Source organism: Amphiura filiformis, chromosome 17 (assembly GCF_039555335.1).
Source record: "Amphiura filiformis chromosome 17, Afil_fr2py, whole genome shotgun sequence".
NCBI classification, from domain to species: Eukaryota; Metazoa; Echinodermata; class Ophiuroidea; order Amphilepidida; family Amphiuridae; genus Amphiura; species Amphiura filiformis.
This window is the reverse complement of record NC_092644.1, coordinates 26,894,195-26,914,634: the sequence shown is the minus strand read 5'-3', so window position 1 is coordinate 26,914,634 and position 20,440 is coordinate 26,894,195. Positions and strand designations below refer to the sequence as shown.

At 39.5% G+C, this 20,440-nt stretch overlaps 1 protein-coding gene across 1 annotated transcript in view; it reads right to left on the bottom strand.

The window, feature by feature from the left end:
* Positions 1-491: 491 nt before the first annotated feature.
* The window catches only part of LOC140137547 (centrosome-associated protein 350-like), a 44,151-nt gene continuing 24,202 nt past the window's right edge, over positions 492-20,440 (bottom strand). Inside the window, 15 exon segments of the mRNA XM_072159258.1 lie at positions 492-2,822; positions 2,824-3,267; positions 3,270-4,669; positions 5,344-5,686; positions 6,294-6,378; positions 6,380-6,452; positions 7,673-7,935; positions 9,000-9,422; positions 10,043-10,401; positions 11,198-11,376; positions 11,379-12,079; positions 13,083-13,276; positions 13,836-14,039; positions 14,404-14,655; positions 15,384-15,804. Coding sequence (XP_072015359.1) covers positions 1,446-2,822; positions 2,824-3,267; positions 3,270-4,669; positions 5,344-5,686; positions 6,294-6,378; positions 6,380-6,452; positions 7,673-7,935; positions 9,000-9,422; positions 10,043-10,401; positions 11,198-11,376; positions 11,379-12,079; positions 13,083-13,276; positions 13,836-14,039; positions 14,404-14,655; positions 15,384-15,804 — 6,718 coding nt within the window. The 3' untranslated portion in view covers positions 492-1,445.

Genomic DNA, 20,440 nt, shown 5'->3' with positions numbered 1-20,440 from the left:
TGAGATGGAAGGGATATGTACTGCAGTGAGAATAGACCACATCGCCAGTAGTTCATCACATGTGAAAAGTCACATTTTAATAATGCCGCGTTTGCCCGAATTTCTTCGCGGTAGAGCAATAGGTTTGCTGGATGAAAATGTACCGGTAAAAGAAATTGCTCGTCTTATGGGAGTTGCGCCTAATGCAATTTGAAAATTGAGAACAAAAATTAAGTTTTATTGCCATTACAAACACATGGACAGGCCTAACATACTGTATTGTTTGACAATTGACTCCTATGGACTCAGGTGCAACTTTTAAAACTCCCTCTTTTTTACATAATGAACCATTGTGGCCAAACGCAATGATGTGTGACACTACAAATTGGCCCAGATTTGTAAAACAAATAAGGTTACTCTTAACTTTTTACAATTTTACATTTCGTTAAATAATTTTTGATTTATTTCAAAAAGCATTAGGGGGAACTTATAAGTTGTGCACTGTATATTTCTTCATTTAGGAAAGCAAATTCTCCTTTGAAAAGTCAATATTTCCAAATGCAGGAGATTACTGGGTTCCTTACTTTTTTCCAGCCTTGGTTGCAATTATGAGAAGTTTGGGCAAGCAAGTGATTGTCAATATTCAAAGTGTTGCCAGCTGCATAAAAAAGTTCAGATTTAGGTTTTACAAATTAAAACTAGATGAGTTAGCCCCAATCACACTGAGAAAAAGATACTTTGTATTTGTATGTCAATTGTCAATCAAATTCACCTGTTACATTTGAGTCAGTTTCTACACTGATTGTTTGGATCCACATCAATCCACGCAATCTAGATCAATCCGGATCTTTGGTACCGAGATCAAGTAACCTGTTCAATATCATAATGCTACCTATACTAGTGCTACCACTTATCGGGGCAGATCTGCTTTGATTATCACAAGCATCGCTAGAAACGGAGTTTATTTACAATCAAGGGGAAAAGGTGTCACTTTTAACATACTGGAAAGCTGTCACTTTTAACATACTGGAAAGCCTCATCGCCGCTCTCTACTATTCCAGCGCGATTTATAAACTATGTTCATGGTAGAAAGTAAAATCCTTCCTCACTCTTTTCAGTTTTCAACATAAGGGAACTCCAGGTCCTATACTGAAGACCTGATGCATGCTTTACATCAACACTGAATCATGTGAGGGTGTTAATTTGCATAAAGTATTCCAATGCATGACAATTTTCCCCCTTGCTTGTACTAAACATTGATTTGGATCCAAACATACAGGTAAAACAAGGTACACATGCTTAATGGTTAACTTTTTAACAACATGATGATGTAATTTTTCTAGAAAGTTAAAACTTTAGAGTGCTATGCACAGAAATGCAAAAGTGACAAGATGATTCATTTCTACAATTCATAAACCCGCTTTTAAAACAGGATAGTACAAAAAAACACATAAAAGAAGCACTTTTTAGAACTCAAGGTCATCATCATCGTTATAGATCGGACGACTTCTCGCTTTCCTCCTGTCCTGTATTCTACCTAAAACCATTGCAGTGTCCATGAGTAACGAATCAAATATGGCGTCTGCCAATTGCATCTTTACCGAAAGTTCATCCTCATCATAATCCACCCACTCCGGTTCTTCTTCGCGAAGCTCTCGAGTCAAAATCTCGTCCACATGGTCTTTCTTCTTCTTACCAAATTTACTCATAGCAGACTCCGCCGGTTTCTCATCCAGACTAGTCACTTGCAGAACGCGATCTTGGATGGCGGTACCGATTTCGTCCCTGCTTTTTGGTGGCTGATCAAAAAAGTACCTTCGTGGCTGCCGCTTGGGTTTCATCCAAGGCGGCTGTACTGTTGGCTTTTGCTCCATAACGATTTCTTTGTACACTTCTCCCGATAAATCAAACACTAACTTCTTATATGCTTTCTTACTTGTACTTTCAATGTCCGATGCTTTTGTGTCATCGCCTAATATGGACGGGGGTGGGGACGTGTTGGTGAATTCATCGTCGCCTTCACTTGATTGCACGCGGTCGTAGAAAATTTGAACCGATTTCTCTACCAGGCTCTCAACATCGTTACGATTGTGAGGTACTGCATAGAAAGGTTGTTCAGCAAATTTCATCAGATCAAATCGTCTTACTTCTGCTGGAGAGGTAGCTCCCGATGATGCAGGCTTGTCTTCTTTGCTTTCTTTACCAGCCCTAACAGGCACCTGAATGATTGACTTGCTTTTAGGCATCGAGCCAAACTCATCGTCAAACCACTCCTGATCACCGAATAAATCCCCCATGTCTTGATCAAGCGTTTGCAATTGTTCCAGTCTTTCACTCAAGGCCTCCGGGTTCAACAGGCTAGATTCACCCAATACGGGAGAACCTGGTCGAGCCACCTGTCCTTGATCATCTGGAGATGACTCAACTTGAACTCTACTCTGAAACAGTTCATCGCTTAGTGGTGGTGAATCTGGTGATATACTTTTGGGTCTGTGCACTGGACTATCATCAGGAGTGAAGGGTGTTTCTGCACGAGGTTCAGGCAGCTCTTGATTTGGTGGTGTGACCAAGTCGTCATCACCTTCAAGGTCCTTTGCTGGAACATCGCTGTCAACAGTTCTTTCGGGTGCATCTTTAGATTGCAATTCAACATAATCATCATCTTCAACACTATCCAATCTCTTGTTAGCTGCCAAGCCCTTCTCTGATCGCTTCTTCTTCAGCTTCAGCATATCAGAGATGGCCTCTATCAGAAGCATTTTTGTCATATTGTCCACTTTCTCTGTTACATTACCCTTTTCAGTTGAGGTTGCAAGAGGTTCGCTTCTTCGCTTCATCCTCCTTTACAGTTATCTCCTCTGGTAATGCTTCATCACCTGCCAGCATCTCAAGAAGTCCACCTGATGATTTATTATCGTCACTTGATGATTTCTCATCAGTGACAGAGTCTTTTGTCTCAACAGGCTTGCTACCCAAAGGACTTTTCTGCACATGCTGGTCAGCTATTTCAGACACTGCTTGCACCGAGTCTTTCACCACCATTACTGTTAGGTGGTCTGTGATAGAATCTACCAACTGTTCCTTTGAGGTAACAGCAATTTCAGTTTCTGGTGGTCCTCTTGGTGTCTCTGCTTCAGGTACATCTTCTGGTTTCTGCTCTTCATCCTTTGAGAAAGATTCAACAGCCAATGCAGTGGAATGGATGAGTTTCTCAAGAGCATCTTCATCCGTGATCTCCTCAGCTATAGATTCCTCATCGGTGTCTTCCGATGTTTATCTGCTGCGGAATGAGAACTCCACGGTGACACTCTGGATATGGACGACTCGCTCGTCTCTGGTTTTAAGAGTTCCTCCTCTTCCATGATGCCCCTTTCTTCTGGGACATCTTCGCTTTCAAAGTCCTCTGAATAGGCAGACCTGGGTGTCTGTTGAGGGGTCTCTGCTTTAACACTCTCACTCTTGGAAGCTGTATGCGCAGAGGCTTCACTGTTGATATCTTCAGCAACAGAAAGGTCCTCCGCAACGGAAGATTCATCCTCTGATTCAGGAGCAGTCTTCTTATCAGGAAGCTGAGACAACTTCTCAGGTGGGGCAAATATACCATGCTTAGGTTTACACATAAAGTAAGTTCTATCACCGTAGGTTCCATTATTGCTACCATGAGGTTCATCAAGCTCAACGCCACCCCACAAACCCGTAGCAAAGTGTGTTTGCCCCTTGAAGCGAAGAACCCCAGGTTTGACTCCTCCCACAAGGACACGATCCCCGACCCTGAATTCAGCTAGTACATCTGACATCAGTTCTTCACGTGGCTCAGATGTCAGCTTATCATCAAGTTCTTCCTCTTTCGTCTCCTCCGCCTTCTCTTCATCAAGGTCTTTGGTAACAGAAACTGTTACTGAAGGCACCTCCTCTACCTCCTTTTCTGGAGTCTTATTTCTGAGATTAAGCAGTTCTTGAGATTGACCACTACTCCTCTCCGATGGCTCACTGGCCATGCTTAAGTGTTCACTGATGTCATCATCAGTCTCGGATTTTGCATCCTGGTTTTGTACATCGATGGACACTGATGACTCGTTAAAGTCATCGCTATAACTAATGTCAGATTTATCACTTCTTTGCCTTGAGTGTCTTGACAACGATTTTCCCGAGCCAGAGAATGAATACGATACATCATCTCCGACTTCAGACACCGGAGCACTCTTTTCTGACAACATACTTCTTGTATGTTCATCTTCTGCAATGTCCTTCTTATCTTGAGCAATGTCAGCTGTCCCTTTTTCTTGATCTGAAGATTTCGAACTTGCTACAGACACAATATCTTCAGGAACGTCAGAAGCTTCCGACCTAGCAGCTGGTTCGTCAACAGAAGGTTGGGCAACCACTGCAGGTCTCTTTTTGAAAGCAGCTTCATTGATGTCACCTTTCACGGATGGTTTCTCTGCCACAATTTCTTTCATTGATACATCTGGAGTAACCGACACACTACTTGACTTGATTGCACCTCCTCTGGGATGTCGGAGCTTGGCGGCTGACTGCGGCCTTGATTTGTCCTCCTCGAAGGACTGCTGCGATCTTGTCGGTGAGGGCGTCTTGTAACTATCGCTGGGTTGTCTAACACTGCTGCTACTTGAGATACTGCGGTCTCTTTGCAAAGGTGATGGCGTCTTGTGGACGGGACTGAACCCATCTGTTTTGAAGACAAAAAAATATAAAGATGGAATTAAAATATATGATGATTGCAAAATTACCGGACTGGATTTCAATTCACAGAAATTTAAAAACATTACAGATATCTGGTGAAGGAGGTTGCTCAGACATAAATTTGACTAAAGCATTTTCCACCCTGATGTGGCAGTGACGTCACAGTGTTGAGACAGCTGTTTCTATGCGGCGTCTTCAGGTGCGTGCATGTGTACGCCAGCGCTTTGAGCGAACACTAGTGATTTGTAGCTGCGCCCAATGAAATGCCCACTGACGTCACTGCTACATCAGGGTGGAAAATGTTTTAGCAGTTGTGAAGGAGATTGATGAGACATAAATTTGACTAGAAGCGACTCATTTAGATGAATCCTTTATCACAGAACATGTTCCACTATGGGCAATACAATGGAATAAGCCTTTTTGGAAGTATGGCGGGCACAAAAGGAGAGGGCGTATTTTGATTTTGGTAATCTTTTGTCAGCTGAGAAAGCATACAAAAGATTACCCAGATACACTTTCTCCTTTTGTGCCAGCCATACTTCTACAAAGCCTTATGGAATTATGCATGTTTATATTTTCCCAAAAATGATTGGTTTTGTTCAATACAGTTGGTGTTTGCATACAATCAGATAAGATCAAAGACCAATCAATTTGTCCTACCTTCTGTATGCCTTGGTGTGGTGGGAGGTGTGGATACAGAACTAGCCGGTGTGTGGACGTCTCTTGCTGGAACTGCATCTTCATCAAAGCTGGAGCGACTGGATATGCTACCCTCGGAGCCGCTACGCTGTTTTCTCAATGCAACGTCTGGCATTCCCTCTCGACTGGTCTCGGACACAGCACGTTGCCGCAATGATTTGGCGTGGGATTGGTCGCGTAATCGTTGCGATTCGGACACCCTGGGTTGTTTGATTTTCGGCTTAACTGATGAAGCGCTTGGAGTTGGATGGTCTGACTCGGCTTTCAGTTCAGCTTTGGTTTTCTCAATTAACTGATCATATGCCTGGAAAAAGAAACGGAAAGATACAAGATTTAAAATTGCCCTTTTAAGGAAAACAATATTCTTCTGTTCAGTAAAGACCATGTCTGCTGTAACACCACATATAAAATATCGAGGGCACTGGTCATTGATAGAGGGGTATCATGCATGAACCCTGGCAAAAATAACACCTTGTCACTTCAATTCAGTTTGAGAGCTTGTCCACCGCTCTTCTCTTGACTTCTTACTGGTCCAGCTCAAGTGATGAATGCTTTCAATACATACATATATGGTCACAAATTGGACTCCGCAATATTAAGATTGTGAAGAAGGAAAGCAAATTCTCCAAACAGGAAGATAAAGGAGTCCATATACACGAGAAACAAGTCAAGCTAAACAGAGATGGGCCAGGATCTTTCAAGAATGGGCCGGGATCTTTCAAGAATTTACGACTGTCTTCTAGAAACACCTAAATCATACAAGTGTGAAGAAGACAATCAGTTAGTCATTACTGCCTGAAGATGGTAACAGTTAGTTACAGATAGCAGGTAAATATGTATTTACTTGCCTTCAGTTTCCGTTGAAAGTTTGAACATTTTCTTGGTTATAAATATATTCTTTGGATACTCACCTCGAGTTGTTTCTTAAGACTGGCTTCCTGAGCCTTGAGTTTGTCTCTATTCATGCGTTTTTGCTGTTTCCTAAGACGCCGGCTTCCATCTTGCGCTATGTAGTGCATCTTTGAGGGCACGCACCCTGCCTTCAACATCACTCTGATCAGATGCAGTTTCTGCGAGTGAAAAAAAATAACATAAAACTCCATTTATAGATCTTTTATTATCTCATCAAATGTCTGCACTCACACACCAAAATTGTAAATGTGACACGATCTGGTCCATGGGGGCCAAAGGCGGCAAATTTGAAACTGAGATAAAGGTAAATATATGGAGTACAAAAACAATAAAATACATAAGAAAAATAGACAACAAAAAAACTTCATAACTTTAGAACCAAGTATGCTAGACATTTGGTGTTTTCAGTAAATGATAGCCTATTGTATGTATAATGTAATAACTACAGTAACTCAATTTTCAAAAATGCCTTCTTTGGCCCCCATGGACTAGATGGTGTCACAAATGTTTAAACAAATTCTGATTTACCTTTTACAAGTCTTACTCAAATTAAATAAACAGTTTCTTTCTACTGAGACCCAATCTGATCCAATTGATCTAGATGCTAGATAAATTTGACACATTTTCCAAATAACTAACTTTATACTGGGTAGATCAGACCGAGTCACATTAAAGGTGGGTAACCTGATTGAAAATCTCATCCCCCACTTTACCTCATCAAAATGCTGATTTTGGTATCAGATGAAAGCTCATATTTTTCTCATAAACATATTGAAATTTGCGTTCGTTCCAAATCGGTGTATTTCGAAGAAATCATCAAAAAACTGCCAAATTAGTCTCAAATATGGTATACCATAGTTGAGACTATCTATGGACTAATTAAGCAGTTTTTTGATGATGTCTTGGGAAATACACTGAGTTGGAACTTCTAATTTCAATATGTTTATGAGAAAAATGGGCCTTTCACTTGAAATCAATATATTACATAATCATGATGATTATCATTAATAAAAACACTGTAGACTACCAATATCACACTGTATAAATGTTGGTAATTCCATTAGGAATTAGTCACATTTACAAAAAACATTTACATTTTCTTTTTGCATGAGTGCTTGAAAGGGATGACATTTTATGTTATACGTAAGTTTTAAAGAATTTGATTTTCCAAATATATCAGGTCACCTTCCTTTAAATGGGCTATTCCAGTTAAAATCCATACACCCCCTACGAAAAACATGACCTTACTCTTCCACACAGAGGGTGCAGATTTCAAATGAAGTCCCTGTGTGGAAGATTAAAGTCATATCTTCCATGGGGGGGGGGGGGTATGTCTATCAAATGGAATCGCCCAATGTAACAAGTTGATGCAACTTACCAGACATCGTTTGTGAAAATGATCTCTCTGATTCGGACCCACTCTCAGACTCATGTCTCTTCCTCTGGGACAGCAATGATGATGGTGTCATTGATGAATCTGGGCGGGCGCTTTTTGGTGTGCTCGAAGAAATGGGTGTCGACGACTTGGTTGGTGTGAGGGTCCTGTCGGCCGATTCGAATGACTCGTTCGCATATTTGTTTTTGGGCGATTCGTTCTTGAGTGTGTCATCACTAGATGGTTCGGTGATATTGTGTGAAGTACTGCAATTGAATAAGAGTGAAAGAGAATTGCATATCAGTTAACACCAGGTCCAGCAACTGTAAAACACTAGTACCAATGGTGATCATATACTGCACACAAAAACTATCTGAAAAACACAGTATCTCAAATACACTCAACCTAAAGTACTAAATAAAGTCATCATTAGATGGGTAGATTTTAGATTAGATTTTGTTATGCATATTTTGATACCTCATTTGAAATGATGAAATTTTATTTCCCCAAGTTATACCAAATTGAATGGAAAAAGAGAGCATTTCAAACTTACAAATTTGGGCTATTTCCTCCTTCATGGTGATTCCTGACGGCTATTCTAACAGGCTCATTATAGCGAGACAGATCAATGCTCACTCGCCATGCTCATAATTAGTGTGTTTTGAGAGAAAATTCTATGTAAATTTTGTCACTTTGAAATGCTCTCTTTATTATTCAAATTGGAATAACTTAGGAAAATAACAAATGCATCGTGCAGAACAAAGTATGCAGAACAAAATTTCCAATATATTGACTACCGTATTCATTCCAATAAGCGCCCAGGGCGCTTAACAAAGTCATTTTGGGTGGGCGCTTATTTTTTACCTGGATTACCTAATTTTTTTCGTAAGGGCTGTTTATTAGAGACGAATTCACATATGTTATAAGAGGGTCCCGAGATGTTCTGGTAGCTGTTCTGATGCAGAAAATGTATTGCAAATTTACACAGGACTTGTTAGTCCTCCAGCTATTTCACTGTATCGACGTCTGTCACTTCAACATTAATGGTAGTATATGGTACCCTTTAGCAAATTAAAAATACACTGGGTGGGCGCTTATTGGGGCATGTGCGGTTATTGGAACGAATACGGTACTTCATTTGGTCTTTATAAGCTATTGCTTTTATTTTGAGTGTTCGGATACTTTTTATGTGCAGTATATTATTATTAAGAAATAAGGAAGAAAAGAATGAGTTTGGCAAAGATCTCAATAAAACAGACTGAATGCGATTCTTTTCAACGATTACACTATATTTGAATGCGAAAATATTACAGAGTTAACAATGACCCACCTGCTCTTCTGTGGCGTCTTTATGGATGGTATCTCTTCCACGATACTACTAGCCTGACTCAAGTCCTCTGCAATGGACGACTCGCTGTCCCGAACGCTTCCCAGTCCTTCCAAATCGCTCAACCTGGAACGCTTCTCCGATGCGGATTTAGCTTCTGAAACTGAGGACGTCGTGCGGTCTGGTTCAGAATGACGTTCTGAAGGTGGGGATCTGGGAGAGGACTCCGTCTCTGCTGATTTTGGTCTTGAATCTTTCTTGGAGTCTTTTGACTGCTTGTGACTGGGTCCTTCCACGGTATCCAATGCCTCCTCCTCCATATTTGAGATCAGTTTCTCTTCCTCGTCAAGTCGTTGTTTCCATGCCAACAGCTCCTCTACATTCTTCCGTCGCCTCGTCAGTTTCTGCTCGCGTTTTGTGAGTTGCCTGATCAAAACAAAAACATGGTTTCCTTATCAATTAGATGTACTCACAGATTGGCGTGTTCTGTATGACCTCAATAGGTCTGTAAGAGGACTGAATCTATACCGTAAAAACTCGATAGTTAGCATATGGGCTTACTATTGAGCACTTTTAAAACATGCATATATATGAAGAGCCCCATCCACAAAAATGTAAAGGGTTTTGAGCAAATCATTGATGCACATAGTTATATACGAACAAGTAAACCTGCAAATGTGTGTCTCAGCCCCATTAGCTCAGTTGGTATAGCGCCGGACTTTGGTACAATTTCATGTTTTCAAAAGCTCTCGATAGTAAGCACATATGCTAACTATCTAGTTTTTACAGTATGTTGGCATGCTCCACAACTCTTTACAATGATTAAATAACATAAATTTTGACAGAACCATTTGGGGAGGGATTCTATACATCTTAACAATATGGTACAAGTCAAATACTGTGAAATTCCTGTGAATGATAGTGCTGATATGCAAGAGCTTGCTTGCAACTCCATTTCTTGAACTTTATTTGTTATTCTGAAATTAACACCACTAATTTCAAATAACCCACAAAACAATACACGGCACGCAAAGAATATTGCTTACTTCAAGTTTAGAGGCTGTTGCAATCTTTTCAGCTTCTGCATGACCTGTGCTTGTTTTTCAGCTGCAGACAGTGGCCTAGAACTCTCCATCCTCTCCAACGATGCATTTGAATCGGACAACACGGCGGGGAGGTTGGAACCTCCATCGAAAGAATCCATGCTGACTTCATCCTCACTGGCAACTTGAGGGGCAAGGCACTCCACTGATGAAGACAAGCTGACATCCGGTAGATCCTTCATGCGACCTTTGACCTCACGAGCTTCTTTTCGCATTCTTGACACTTGTTGTTGTTGGAAGAGCAGCAGTTGGCGTTCTCGGGATGCAGCCCTCTGTGCTGACTTTAGCCTGCGTATTTCAACCTGTAGGCAAATATTGGAAATCCACAATTTGTTTAAACAAGTATACTAACACACACTCAAATTTTTGGATGTTCCTTGCGCATTAACCCAAACCCTACCAAGGTGGTGGTGCCCCATGTGTTACCCGGTCACACCCTGTGCAGCACCCAGGCTGTGGTATTTTCTGGGATTTGCTGAAGGTATGGTTAAATGCATTTCATCAGATATGAGACCTGCTCCCACAAAACCCGTATAAAGTTTGGGAAATTATAAATTGGAGATATGTTCAAATTTAAATGCTCAGATTGTCGGTTTTAAAATGATATACCACATAATATGATGACTCAATATTTTGTCCTTCATAAATACATCTTCAGTTTCAAAATTCTTTTTTTTTCTATTGATTTTTGGCCTGTTTATTTGGCAACTTTGTCTGGGTTTCGTGGGAGCAGGTCCCACATCTTGAAGGGCCTGAGAGTGCCTGGATGAATTCATAGTCTCCATGGTGCACCATTTCAAGCTTTCAAAGTTCAATTTAGCTATTTTCTGTCCATCTATGAGTGTGTATAAGTGATGTATTTATCCATTCAAAATGGAAATTTTGCAAAAGGCAAAAACAAAACTGAACAGACATTTTGAGATCAAAGCTGATATTTTGGAAGACAGTATTTAATAGTGATAATGTGCCCATATATTTATATATAAATTTGTCATATGTTGATAATTGCTTTTATGTGCTAATCATTAACTAAGAATGAAAGAACAAACAAACTAAAGTTAATGGAAAGAACAACAGAGCTAAAGACAAAGGCCTCACCTGTTCTTGCTGTAGTTTCGTCAAGAGCAACTTCTGTTGTCTCTTAATTGATTGCAGCCCTTCCTCGTCACCTTTCTCTTTCAGTCGACGCTTCTCATGTTCCAACAATTGCAGTTGAGCTCTTGTCTTCTCTGTCAACGCCTTCTCTCGTAATCTGAACAACGCAGCCTGCTGTTGCGCCTCACTTCCTCATCTCGCAGCTGCTGCCTCAGCATTTCCTCCGAGAGTTTAGAAAAAGAGTCATCTTTACCGGGTCTTTCTTCTGAAAGTTCACTTTGTTTCTTTTCAACATCTTTGCTTTTGCTTCTTGTTATGACGCTACTGACGTCGGAAGATTTTTCCGATGAGACATCGCTGATTTTACTGACGTCACTCTCGGTGCCATCAAAAGAAATTGAATAGTCTACAGACTTAATGCTCTCATCTGGAATGTCCTCGGCGACGCTTGCACTTCCAGTAGAGGTCAGGGGATCGGCTCCTGACTCTGTTTGTATGGAGGAATGCGAACTCTTAGGTGGCGCATCTCTGACTTCGGAGACTCCAGACTGTGTGGGAACAGACGCATCTGACTTCACACTATGTGCTGAACTGACTGATAAATCACTGGCTGTTTTGATGGAGTTGGATGCAGGAAGTTGTTTCGATGGAATCGATTCTTGAGATTCATCGATGGCGGTTGCAACGCTCTTTGAAGACAAGCTACTGGAGGAAGCCGATTTTGGGGACCGGGTCCTCGGCTGAGTTGCGCTGTCTGTAAAATCTTCAGTGTATGATGGGACTCTTGATGTGGTCTTGCTTGGAGATGAGAAGCTCGATGAGTAATCGCCGTGACTGCTAACAGAACGGCTGCCTGTGATTGGTAAGTCACCAACACCAAAGTTTCTGGAATGAAAAAAAAAGGTGCATAGAAGTTAGATTGTCTCTCTCTTTTACACTCATTTCATACAAACTTTGTATTTTCACTTTTTGCTTGAAAAAGAATTGTACAAATTGTCCATTTTATTTTGGGAACTTTTCAATGACTTTAGACACTTCTCTGAAATTTATATGACCAAAATCTCAATTCCATGACTCTTCCATGATTTTTGCCAATTTCTAAAATTCCATAACCTTTCCAGCCTCTGCGGCCTTGATATGGCAAAACAATGAATCTCAAGATTTGATGCTTCAAGAAAAACACAGTTAAAATTTGACTATGTGACAGATTTAAATATTTAAATATAAGTTGTTGATATGAAGTTAAAAGTAACCACCATCTTAAATTTTCTCATTCAAGTTAGGAATGAAATAAATGAGAAGTTGTTTTGCCACATTAAATTGGTAAAAATTGCAAAATTAGCCCAAGATACGTCAATCTACCTTTGAAGCGGTGTGAATTCGTTAGCAGAGACTGTCGGCAATGAAAAGAGTACTCCCGATATACCCAGAAATGCATTAAACTCATAACCTCAATTTTTTATGTTATGCTGTTTTGCCATATTAGAGCAGTCTGTGGGGGGTGGGGTATGTGGTGACAACTCTCTAGTCCGAAGGTTCCCTAGTCCAAAGGCTCCTTAGTCCGAAGATTCGCTAGTCCGAACACATAGACTGTATTCTGAAAAAGGTTTGCTAGTTCGAATATCAGGTTCTCTAGTCCGAGGGTTTGCTATTCTGAATAATAAATAAGGTTCTCTAGTCTGAATATAGAATAAGGCTCGCTAACCCTAACCCTAGCCCTTATTCTATATTCGGACTAGAGAACCTTTGGATTAGTGAACTTAATTTGGTTTTCGGACTAGTGACCCTTCGGACTAAAGAACCTTCTGACTAGCGACCCTTTGGACTAGAGAACCTTTGGACTAGCAATCCTTTGGACTAGAGAGAAGTCTTGGGGTATTTGACTCACCTGGTAGATGCTCCTATAGGCTGCAGCAATGCTGCATTCCTCATCTCCTGTAACATCTCCAGTTGATGCTGTCTTTGCTGTTCCATTGCTGCTGCAACTGCTGCAGATGCAGCTGCTGAAGCCGTATCTGTAGCCATCTTGCCGGCGTCAAAGATTGGGATCGGTGCTGGTTGTTGACCAGCTGCTATTCGGGCCTAATAAGGAAATAAAAGGATTAAATTTAATTAGAAGGGATTAATAGTCACAAAACTAGTGAAACGTTTTGAATTTCTGGACTGGAAATCTGTGAGGCTTAGAAACCATCTTCATTTTACGCAACATTTAGTACATTGTAAACACCACCAAATGACACCTGTCAAGTCTCAGAAATCAGACAAGCAGGCGAGACAGTGCACTCCAAACCTGCTAACACCATCCTGCAACTAGGCGTAGTGCATCATGCGGCATTGATCACATGCTCCAGTGTGGTATTTTATGTTTGATTGCAGATGACTGGAATGCTGGACCCAATATCGATTGATCGGTGATGTCTGGGAAAAGGGTCTACGCACTATGATCTCAAACATGATCATCTCTCAGTACAGTTCTTTAATGCCAATAAACTTCTACATGCATAGAATGACCTTTGAGTTTATTGGGCACAAAACTCATATTCCATAACTTGAGGTCAACTTTTGAGCTATTACTAATACATGGACATTATTGAACTTTGCATAGAAGATGAGATCATTTTGGCTCCTAGTGATATCTTACCTCGGCTAACTGTCTAGCAGCCTCAGCCGTCACCCTGGCAGCCTCGGCCTGAGACTCCAGTAACCGCCGTGCTGTCTCCGTGTTGGAATTGGCTGACTCTTGGCGCACTCTCCACCAGCGCCTCTCTGCCTCGCTTGGCCGTCACAGCGCACGCTGCTTGACCTCCTGGAGTTGCTTGTTGGCATCTTCCACCTCTTGCCGAGCCTGGTGAGAAAGTTGATAAATATGAAATAAGAGATATGTATTGTAAATTGGTGGCTTTTTTTAAGGGGAGGGAAGTCAACTTTTATTGATAGGGTTCACATCATCTACTATTAATATACATTATCTCCAAATGATACAGTACATAACTCATCAACACAGAGTGCCCCTGGAGCGCTTAAGTTATGGTGCTCCAGGAGCACAGTGTGCACAGAATATTTAAGTTAGAGTGATCCTGGAGCACTATAGTTTGAGTGCTCCTGGAGCACAAAGCCTTTTACGATTTTTGTTTTTTAACCATTGTTATATTGTTACTTAGTTTCAATCTGATTTTATGCTAAATAAATATGGAGAACTCGTCACTAACCTTGAATGACAGCAGCTGCAGTTCCCTCTCGTGGTCTTTCTGCCGTGACTGCAGGATGCGTGCCAGTGACACGCTTTCCTGTTGCGCTAACGAGACGGCCCTGGTCCTCTCCAAGTCTGTCAGCTGCCTCACGGATACCTCCAAAGATTCCAGCAGGTTCAGCTCAGCTGCCATCTTCAGCTCCAATGCTCCCGGGGAATAATAGGTTTGGGTTTGGGGCACATTGCGTCCAATATTGGAAACGGGTGGAACCTTGAGAAGAAGAAAAATTGTGATGTTGATTATTTATCAAATTAACACCTATAATGAGGATAAAACTTAACATGCAGAAACAAATTATAATTCTTGTAGAAAACCACGCAAGATAAATTTGTGTGAGAAGTAAAAAGACGGCTTGCACATAAAACGTTGTATCAGAATTGTTGTAAAGATGATTTGTTTTTAAAGGGTCAATCAATATTGTGCTGTGAAAAATACTGAATAAGCAGTATGAATATTTGTGATTTTTAATGTTTGTGATTTTTACAATTATAGGCAGTTTAAAAAAAATTTAATTTCTAGTTTCAAACAGCTTCTAAGTAAACCCTATGACTCCAAAACATGTTCTTTGACTTCAACATGGGCAGTTCTGTACTAACTACCCCACTAATTCAAGGAACTGTAAAAGTATGCCAATTTGACCCAAATAAGTTGGTTGTTCTGTTTTTTCTTACAGCCATTGAAGTACTTCTCCCTGGCATTTATAGCCCAGTGGCAAGTGCTCAAGTACGTGCTGATTGGCTGGCACCAACTTCTTGTTCTTGTTATTTGAACATAATGAAGTTATTCTTTGTTTATTTTGTGTAGAGATGGGGGACAACAAGAGTAATTATTGTTTGCATGCAAACTTCTTAATGCTCCTTTTAATGTTACTGTTTTTATTTTTTCAGATTAAATTATTAAAGTTGCACAAGTAACATTAATCTAAAACCTCTATTTACCGACTGAGTTGTAGCAGGCCTCGGTTGAGGTCTCTCAACGCCCATTCCTTCCTGTTGGCGTTCCCTCAATCCACCCTCGTCAGAACTGGATGGAATCGGCCTAAAATGACTCAACATCTCCTTTGTCACTGGAGACTTAGCTGCAGGAGGCGAATACGAAGTCGACTGGCTTCGTGGAGACTTGCTCCTGCTGTGCGGTGATCTCCTAGAGCTGCTTGCTGCAAGAGATGGTGACAGACGTTCCCTGGGTGGAGACTTTCGGGCATCACTCGTTGGGGACTGGCTGGAGGATTTGGAACTCGGTGAGCTGCGGTGGCTGGTGCTGAGTGGGGATTTGCTGGAAGTCCTTGCTTTGCGTGAGTCGGGGACTCGGCGTGCGAGGGGTCTCTTGCGTGGTGCTGGTTCCTCATCACTTGAGCTACTACAATGGAAAGAATATCATGCTTAATGTATATAGTCATTGAAGGCAACATAATCGCCAATATTGAGGTTATTTCAATTTTTTTCCCCGCAATTACCAATGCTCTCGATTTCCAAACTTGATTGATTTTAAACATCATCTTCAAAGTGTTTAGTAAATCAATGCAACGTGTCTAATTCAAACATCAATGCAAACAATCTAGATGCGATTTCATCCAAATTTATATCATCATAACATGATTAGTATCATATATTATGGATTTCGGTGTTTTTTTACTTACAATCAGGGTTGTATCTACGCTGGCTGGCGCCAGCAGCACTGACACTGGCCGGCCGGCACAATAATTTTTTCTTTTTTAACAAATGATTTTTCTTCATAAGCAAACAAACCCAACATTTTTTAGGGGTGATTCCCATGTAGCCTATTTCACTATTACACGCATTCACTTTAAAGATTGTGCCCAGAGCCATCGCTCTAGTTCAAAAATTGGATAGCAAATTAGCCGGCACTGAACTTGGACTAGCTACAACCTTGCTAGCAATAGCAGACGGTCATACATGAAATTTCATTTACCAACATCAATCCTGATTTCTACTTACAAGATTACTTTTAACTACAATCAACGAAATATGTCTTGCAACGCTTGCGTGTGAATAACGGAAAACTCTCACCCCCTCTCCCCGTTCAATGTTGAGAAATGCCAATGTCTTCAGCGGTTTCCCAATGTGTTCCAACATTGATTGATGGGGAGAGGGAAGGGTAAATCATTGTTGTAGATGTCATGCTTGTTTCCAGGCAAAATATACGTCATTTCCATGATCATATAAAATCTGCACGGGATTTCGACAGAGTGTACCAAGCGCTCCAAGGACTTTTTTCAGAGATTGTCTCTGCGAATGCAAAATATTTCATCTAAATTTTGTTTTTGTCTCATAACTCAAAAACGAAATGTCGTATGAGCTTCACATTACACACGATATGAGAGTGGATTATATGCTTTGGAATCATAACAAAATTGTTGATAAAGAAATTGGTTTATTTAGGAAGTGGTCACTTTAATCACCCCCTATGCTAAAATACACACATTTCGCAATTATAGCTTGAAAGTGCTCTAAAATGTCGTCTTTGTCCTATAACTCAAAAACAGAATGTTGTATGAGCTTCATATTGCACAGGATTTGGAAGCAGACCATGTACTTAGGAATCATAATACAATTGTTGATAAAGAAATTGGTTGGTTCAGGGAGTGGACACTGAAACACCCCATACCCTAACATACACGCATTTAATGAATTTTTTATGCTATATCTCAAAACCGTGAAATCGTATCACGGCTCTAAGCTGCATGATTCCGAAGTTGTTTAATTTATTTTTAAAATTAATATTTAAAGTTCACCTTCATAGCACTTGTCAGATAGGTGAACGAAGCGTTAGAAAACAGAAAAATGAGTTTTAATTAGATACTAAAACCGCATGTACGTTAAGATTGTAAGGAAGTAAATAATAAACTACGACTATCTTCAGTAGATAGCATTAACTTGTTTTTGACATGATGTAACAACTATCTTCAGCAGATTTGTGCTTCACATTTTTTGTGTATGGGTGTGTGTATAATGTGGGTGTAAAAAAAGTGCGAGGTGTTGGGCGTGGGATGTATGTGGGGTAGGGTGGAGGAGGTTTGTAGGACTATTAGAAGATCACATTTAAATCGGAAAGTATTTCATTTGGAGGCTTTTGGGAAGGAAAGAAAGAAAGAATTAAATTAATTAATCAAACATAGAGAAAGAAAGGAAGAAAGAAAGACAGAAAAAATAAATCAAAAATGTGAAAAAATAAATCAAAAATGTATACTTCATGTATTTATGATAAACAAATATTTTCACCGGGTTCACCGTCGCAAATAATAAATGAAACAGAAAAAGTAATACCGCCTGGGAATCAACCCAGGACCTCATGTTTACAAGACCTATGCCTTAACCACTTAGCCACGTGAGCTTCGTGATTAAGCTGCTTGCAATTTGAACCTATAAGCGATCACTTCAAACCTTTTCCACGCTCATGTTTTTATTTATTTCAAATGTCTTTCGTTCATTCATTCATTCATTCATTCATTCATTCATTCATTCATTCATTCATTTTCTTTCCTTCTTTCTTTCTTTTTTTCCTTCTTTCTTTCCTTCCTTCCTTCCTTCCTTCCTTCCTTCCTTCCTTCCTTTCCTTTCTTTCTTTCTTTCTTTCTTTCTTTCTTTCTTTCTTTCTTTCTTTCTTTCTTTCTTTCTTTCTTTCTTTCTTTCTTTCTTTCTTTCTTTCTTTCTTTCTTTAGTTATTTTTAATAAAAAAAAAAAAAAAAGAAGCATAGAAAATAATGAATGCATAATTTAGCAATGATTCACATTTAATTAAAACACCTAATAGTCAAAGGGTGTAAAGTGTAAACCCATAATGGTAATCTGTAATGGTAAACTGCTACATTGAATAACGTGCATACTGAGCAGTTTACCCTGCATTGATATTAATATATACGTATAGATATTTATTTCTATTCAAAATGGCAAACTGTTAACAAATGTCATAAATGCGATCAATTTGTCATTCCTTTTGTATTCAAACATTCTCAATTGGTATAGCCAATGTAAACGAACGTCACGCTTCATGAGATGCGGCCTAAAAACCATAAAATGTCGATTTTGGACCATTTTGTCATTATGGTAAACTGATGCACTTTGCCATTTCCACTATACAGGTTTACACTTTCCCATACTTGACTACTATAAAAGACCAAAACTGGTTACTTCGATTGCGAAATGACAGCGTGGCATAACGGCTTAGACCTTCGACTGATAATCTTTTGATTATGGATTGATGTGAATGGTTCGAGTCAGCGTGGTGGTCGATTTTTTCTTTAAGTGTATTTAATTGTTTTTTTCTTTTTTTTTAAAAAAAAAAAAGCGTATTTTATTATAAATAATATTCAGAAATGAGTTGTTTCAAATTGTTACATCATAATCTTTCTGATTCGCTCGGATAGGCCTATACTCAGCAAAGTTTTACAGAAAACATTTACATGTTAGGTTATATTATAAAGGGTACAGAACGTTTTAATAAAATTCAAAAACATTTTAGAAAACATGCTGCAAACATTGTAATATTTCTTTAAAAATTATATTTGTAGTATTTTTGAATTAGGAGACAAAACGAGATTTGACTCAGTATCATACAGTAGAGTCATAATTACTTAAATGTGTGTAATTTAGCAAAGGAGGTGTTTTCAGTGACCATTCCTAAATATTCCAACTTCTTTATCAACAATTTTATTATGATTAGAATGAATATTATATACTTCCAAATCGTATTATCTGAAGCTCATACAACATTTTGTTTTTAAGTTATGGGACAAAAATGACATTTTAGAGCAGTTTAGAGCCATAATTACTTAAAGCGTGTGTAGTTTAGCATAGGGATGGTTTCAGTGACCACTCCTAAATAAACCAATTTCTTATTCAACAATTTTGTTATGATTCCAAAGCCCAATATCCACTCTCAAATCGTGTGCAATATGAAGCTCATACGACATTCCGTTTTTGAGTTATGACACAAAAACGAAATTTATATGAAATATTTTGCATTCGGTAGAGACAATCAACGAAATATGTCTTGCAACGCTTGCGTGTGAATAACGGAAAACTCTCACCCCCTCTCCCCGTTCAATGTTGAGAAATGCCAATGTCTTCAGCGGTTTCCCAATGTGTTCCAACATTGATTGATGGGGAGAGGGAAGGTAAATCATTGTTGTAGATGTCATGCTTGTTTCCAGGCAAAATATACGTCATTTCCATGATCATATAAAAATCTGCACGGGATTTCGACAGAGTGTACCAAGCGTTCCAAGGACTTTCTTCGTAGATTGTCTCTGCCGAATGCAAAATATTTCATCTAAATTTTGTTTTTGTCTCATAACTCAAAAACGGAATGTCGTATGAGCTTCACATTACACACGCATTTGAGAGTGGATTATATGCTTTGGAATCATAACAAAATTGTTGATAAAGAAATTGGTTTATTTAGGAAGTGGTCACTTTAATCACCCCCTATGCTAAAATACACACATTTCGCAATTATAGCTTGAAAATGCTCTAAAATGTCGTCTTTGTCCTATAACTCAAAAAACAGAATGTTGTATGAGCTTCATATTGCACAGGATTTGGAAGCAGACCATGTACTTAGGAATCATAATACAATTGTTGATAAAGAAATTGGTTGGTTCAGGGAGTGGACACTGAAACACCCCATACCCTAACATACACGCATTTAATGAATTTTTTATGCTATATCTCAAAACCGTGAAATCGTATCACGGCTCTAAGCTGCATGATTCCGAGTTGTTTAATTTATTTTTAAAATTAATATTTAAAGTTCACCTTCATAGCACTTGTCAGATAGGTGAACGAGCGTTAGAAAACAGAAAAATGAGTTTTAATTAGATACTAAAACCGCATGTACGTTAAGATTGTAAGGAAGTAAATAATAAACTACGACTATCTTCAGTAGATAGCATTAACTTGTTTTTGACATGATGTAACAACTATCTTCAGCAGATTTGTGCTTCACATTTTTGTGTATGGGGTGTGTGTATAAT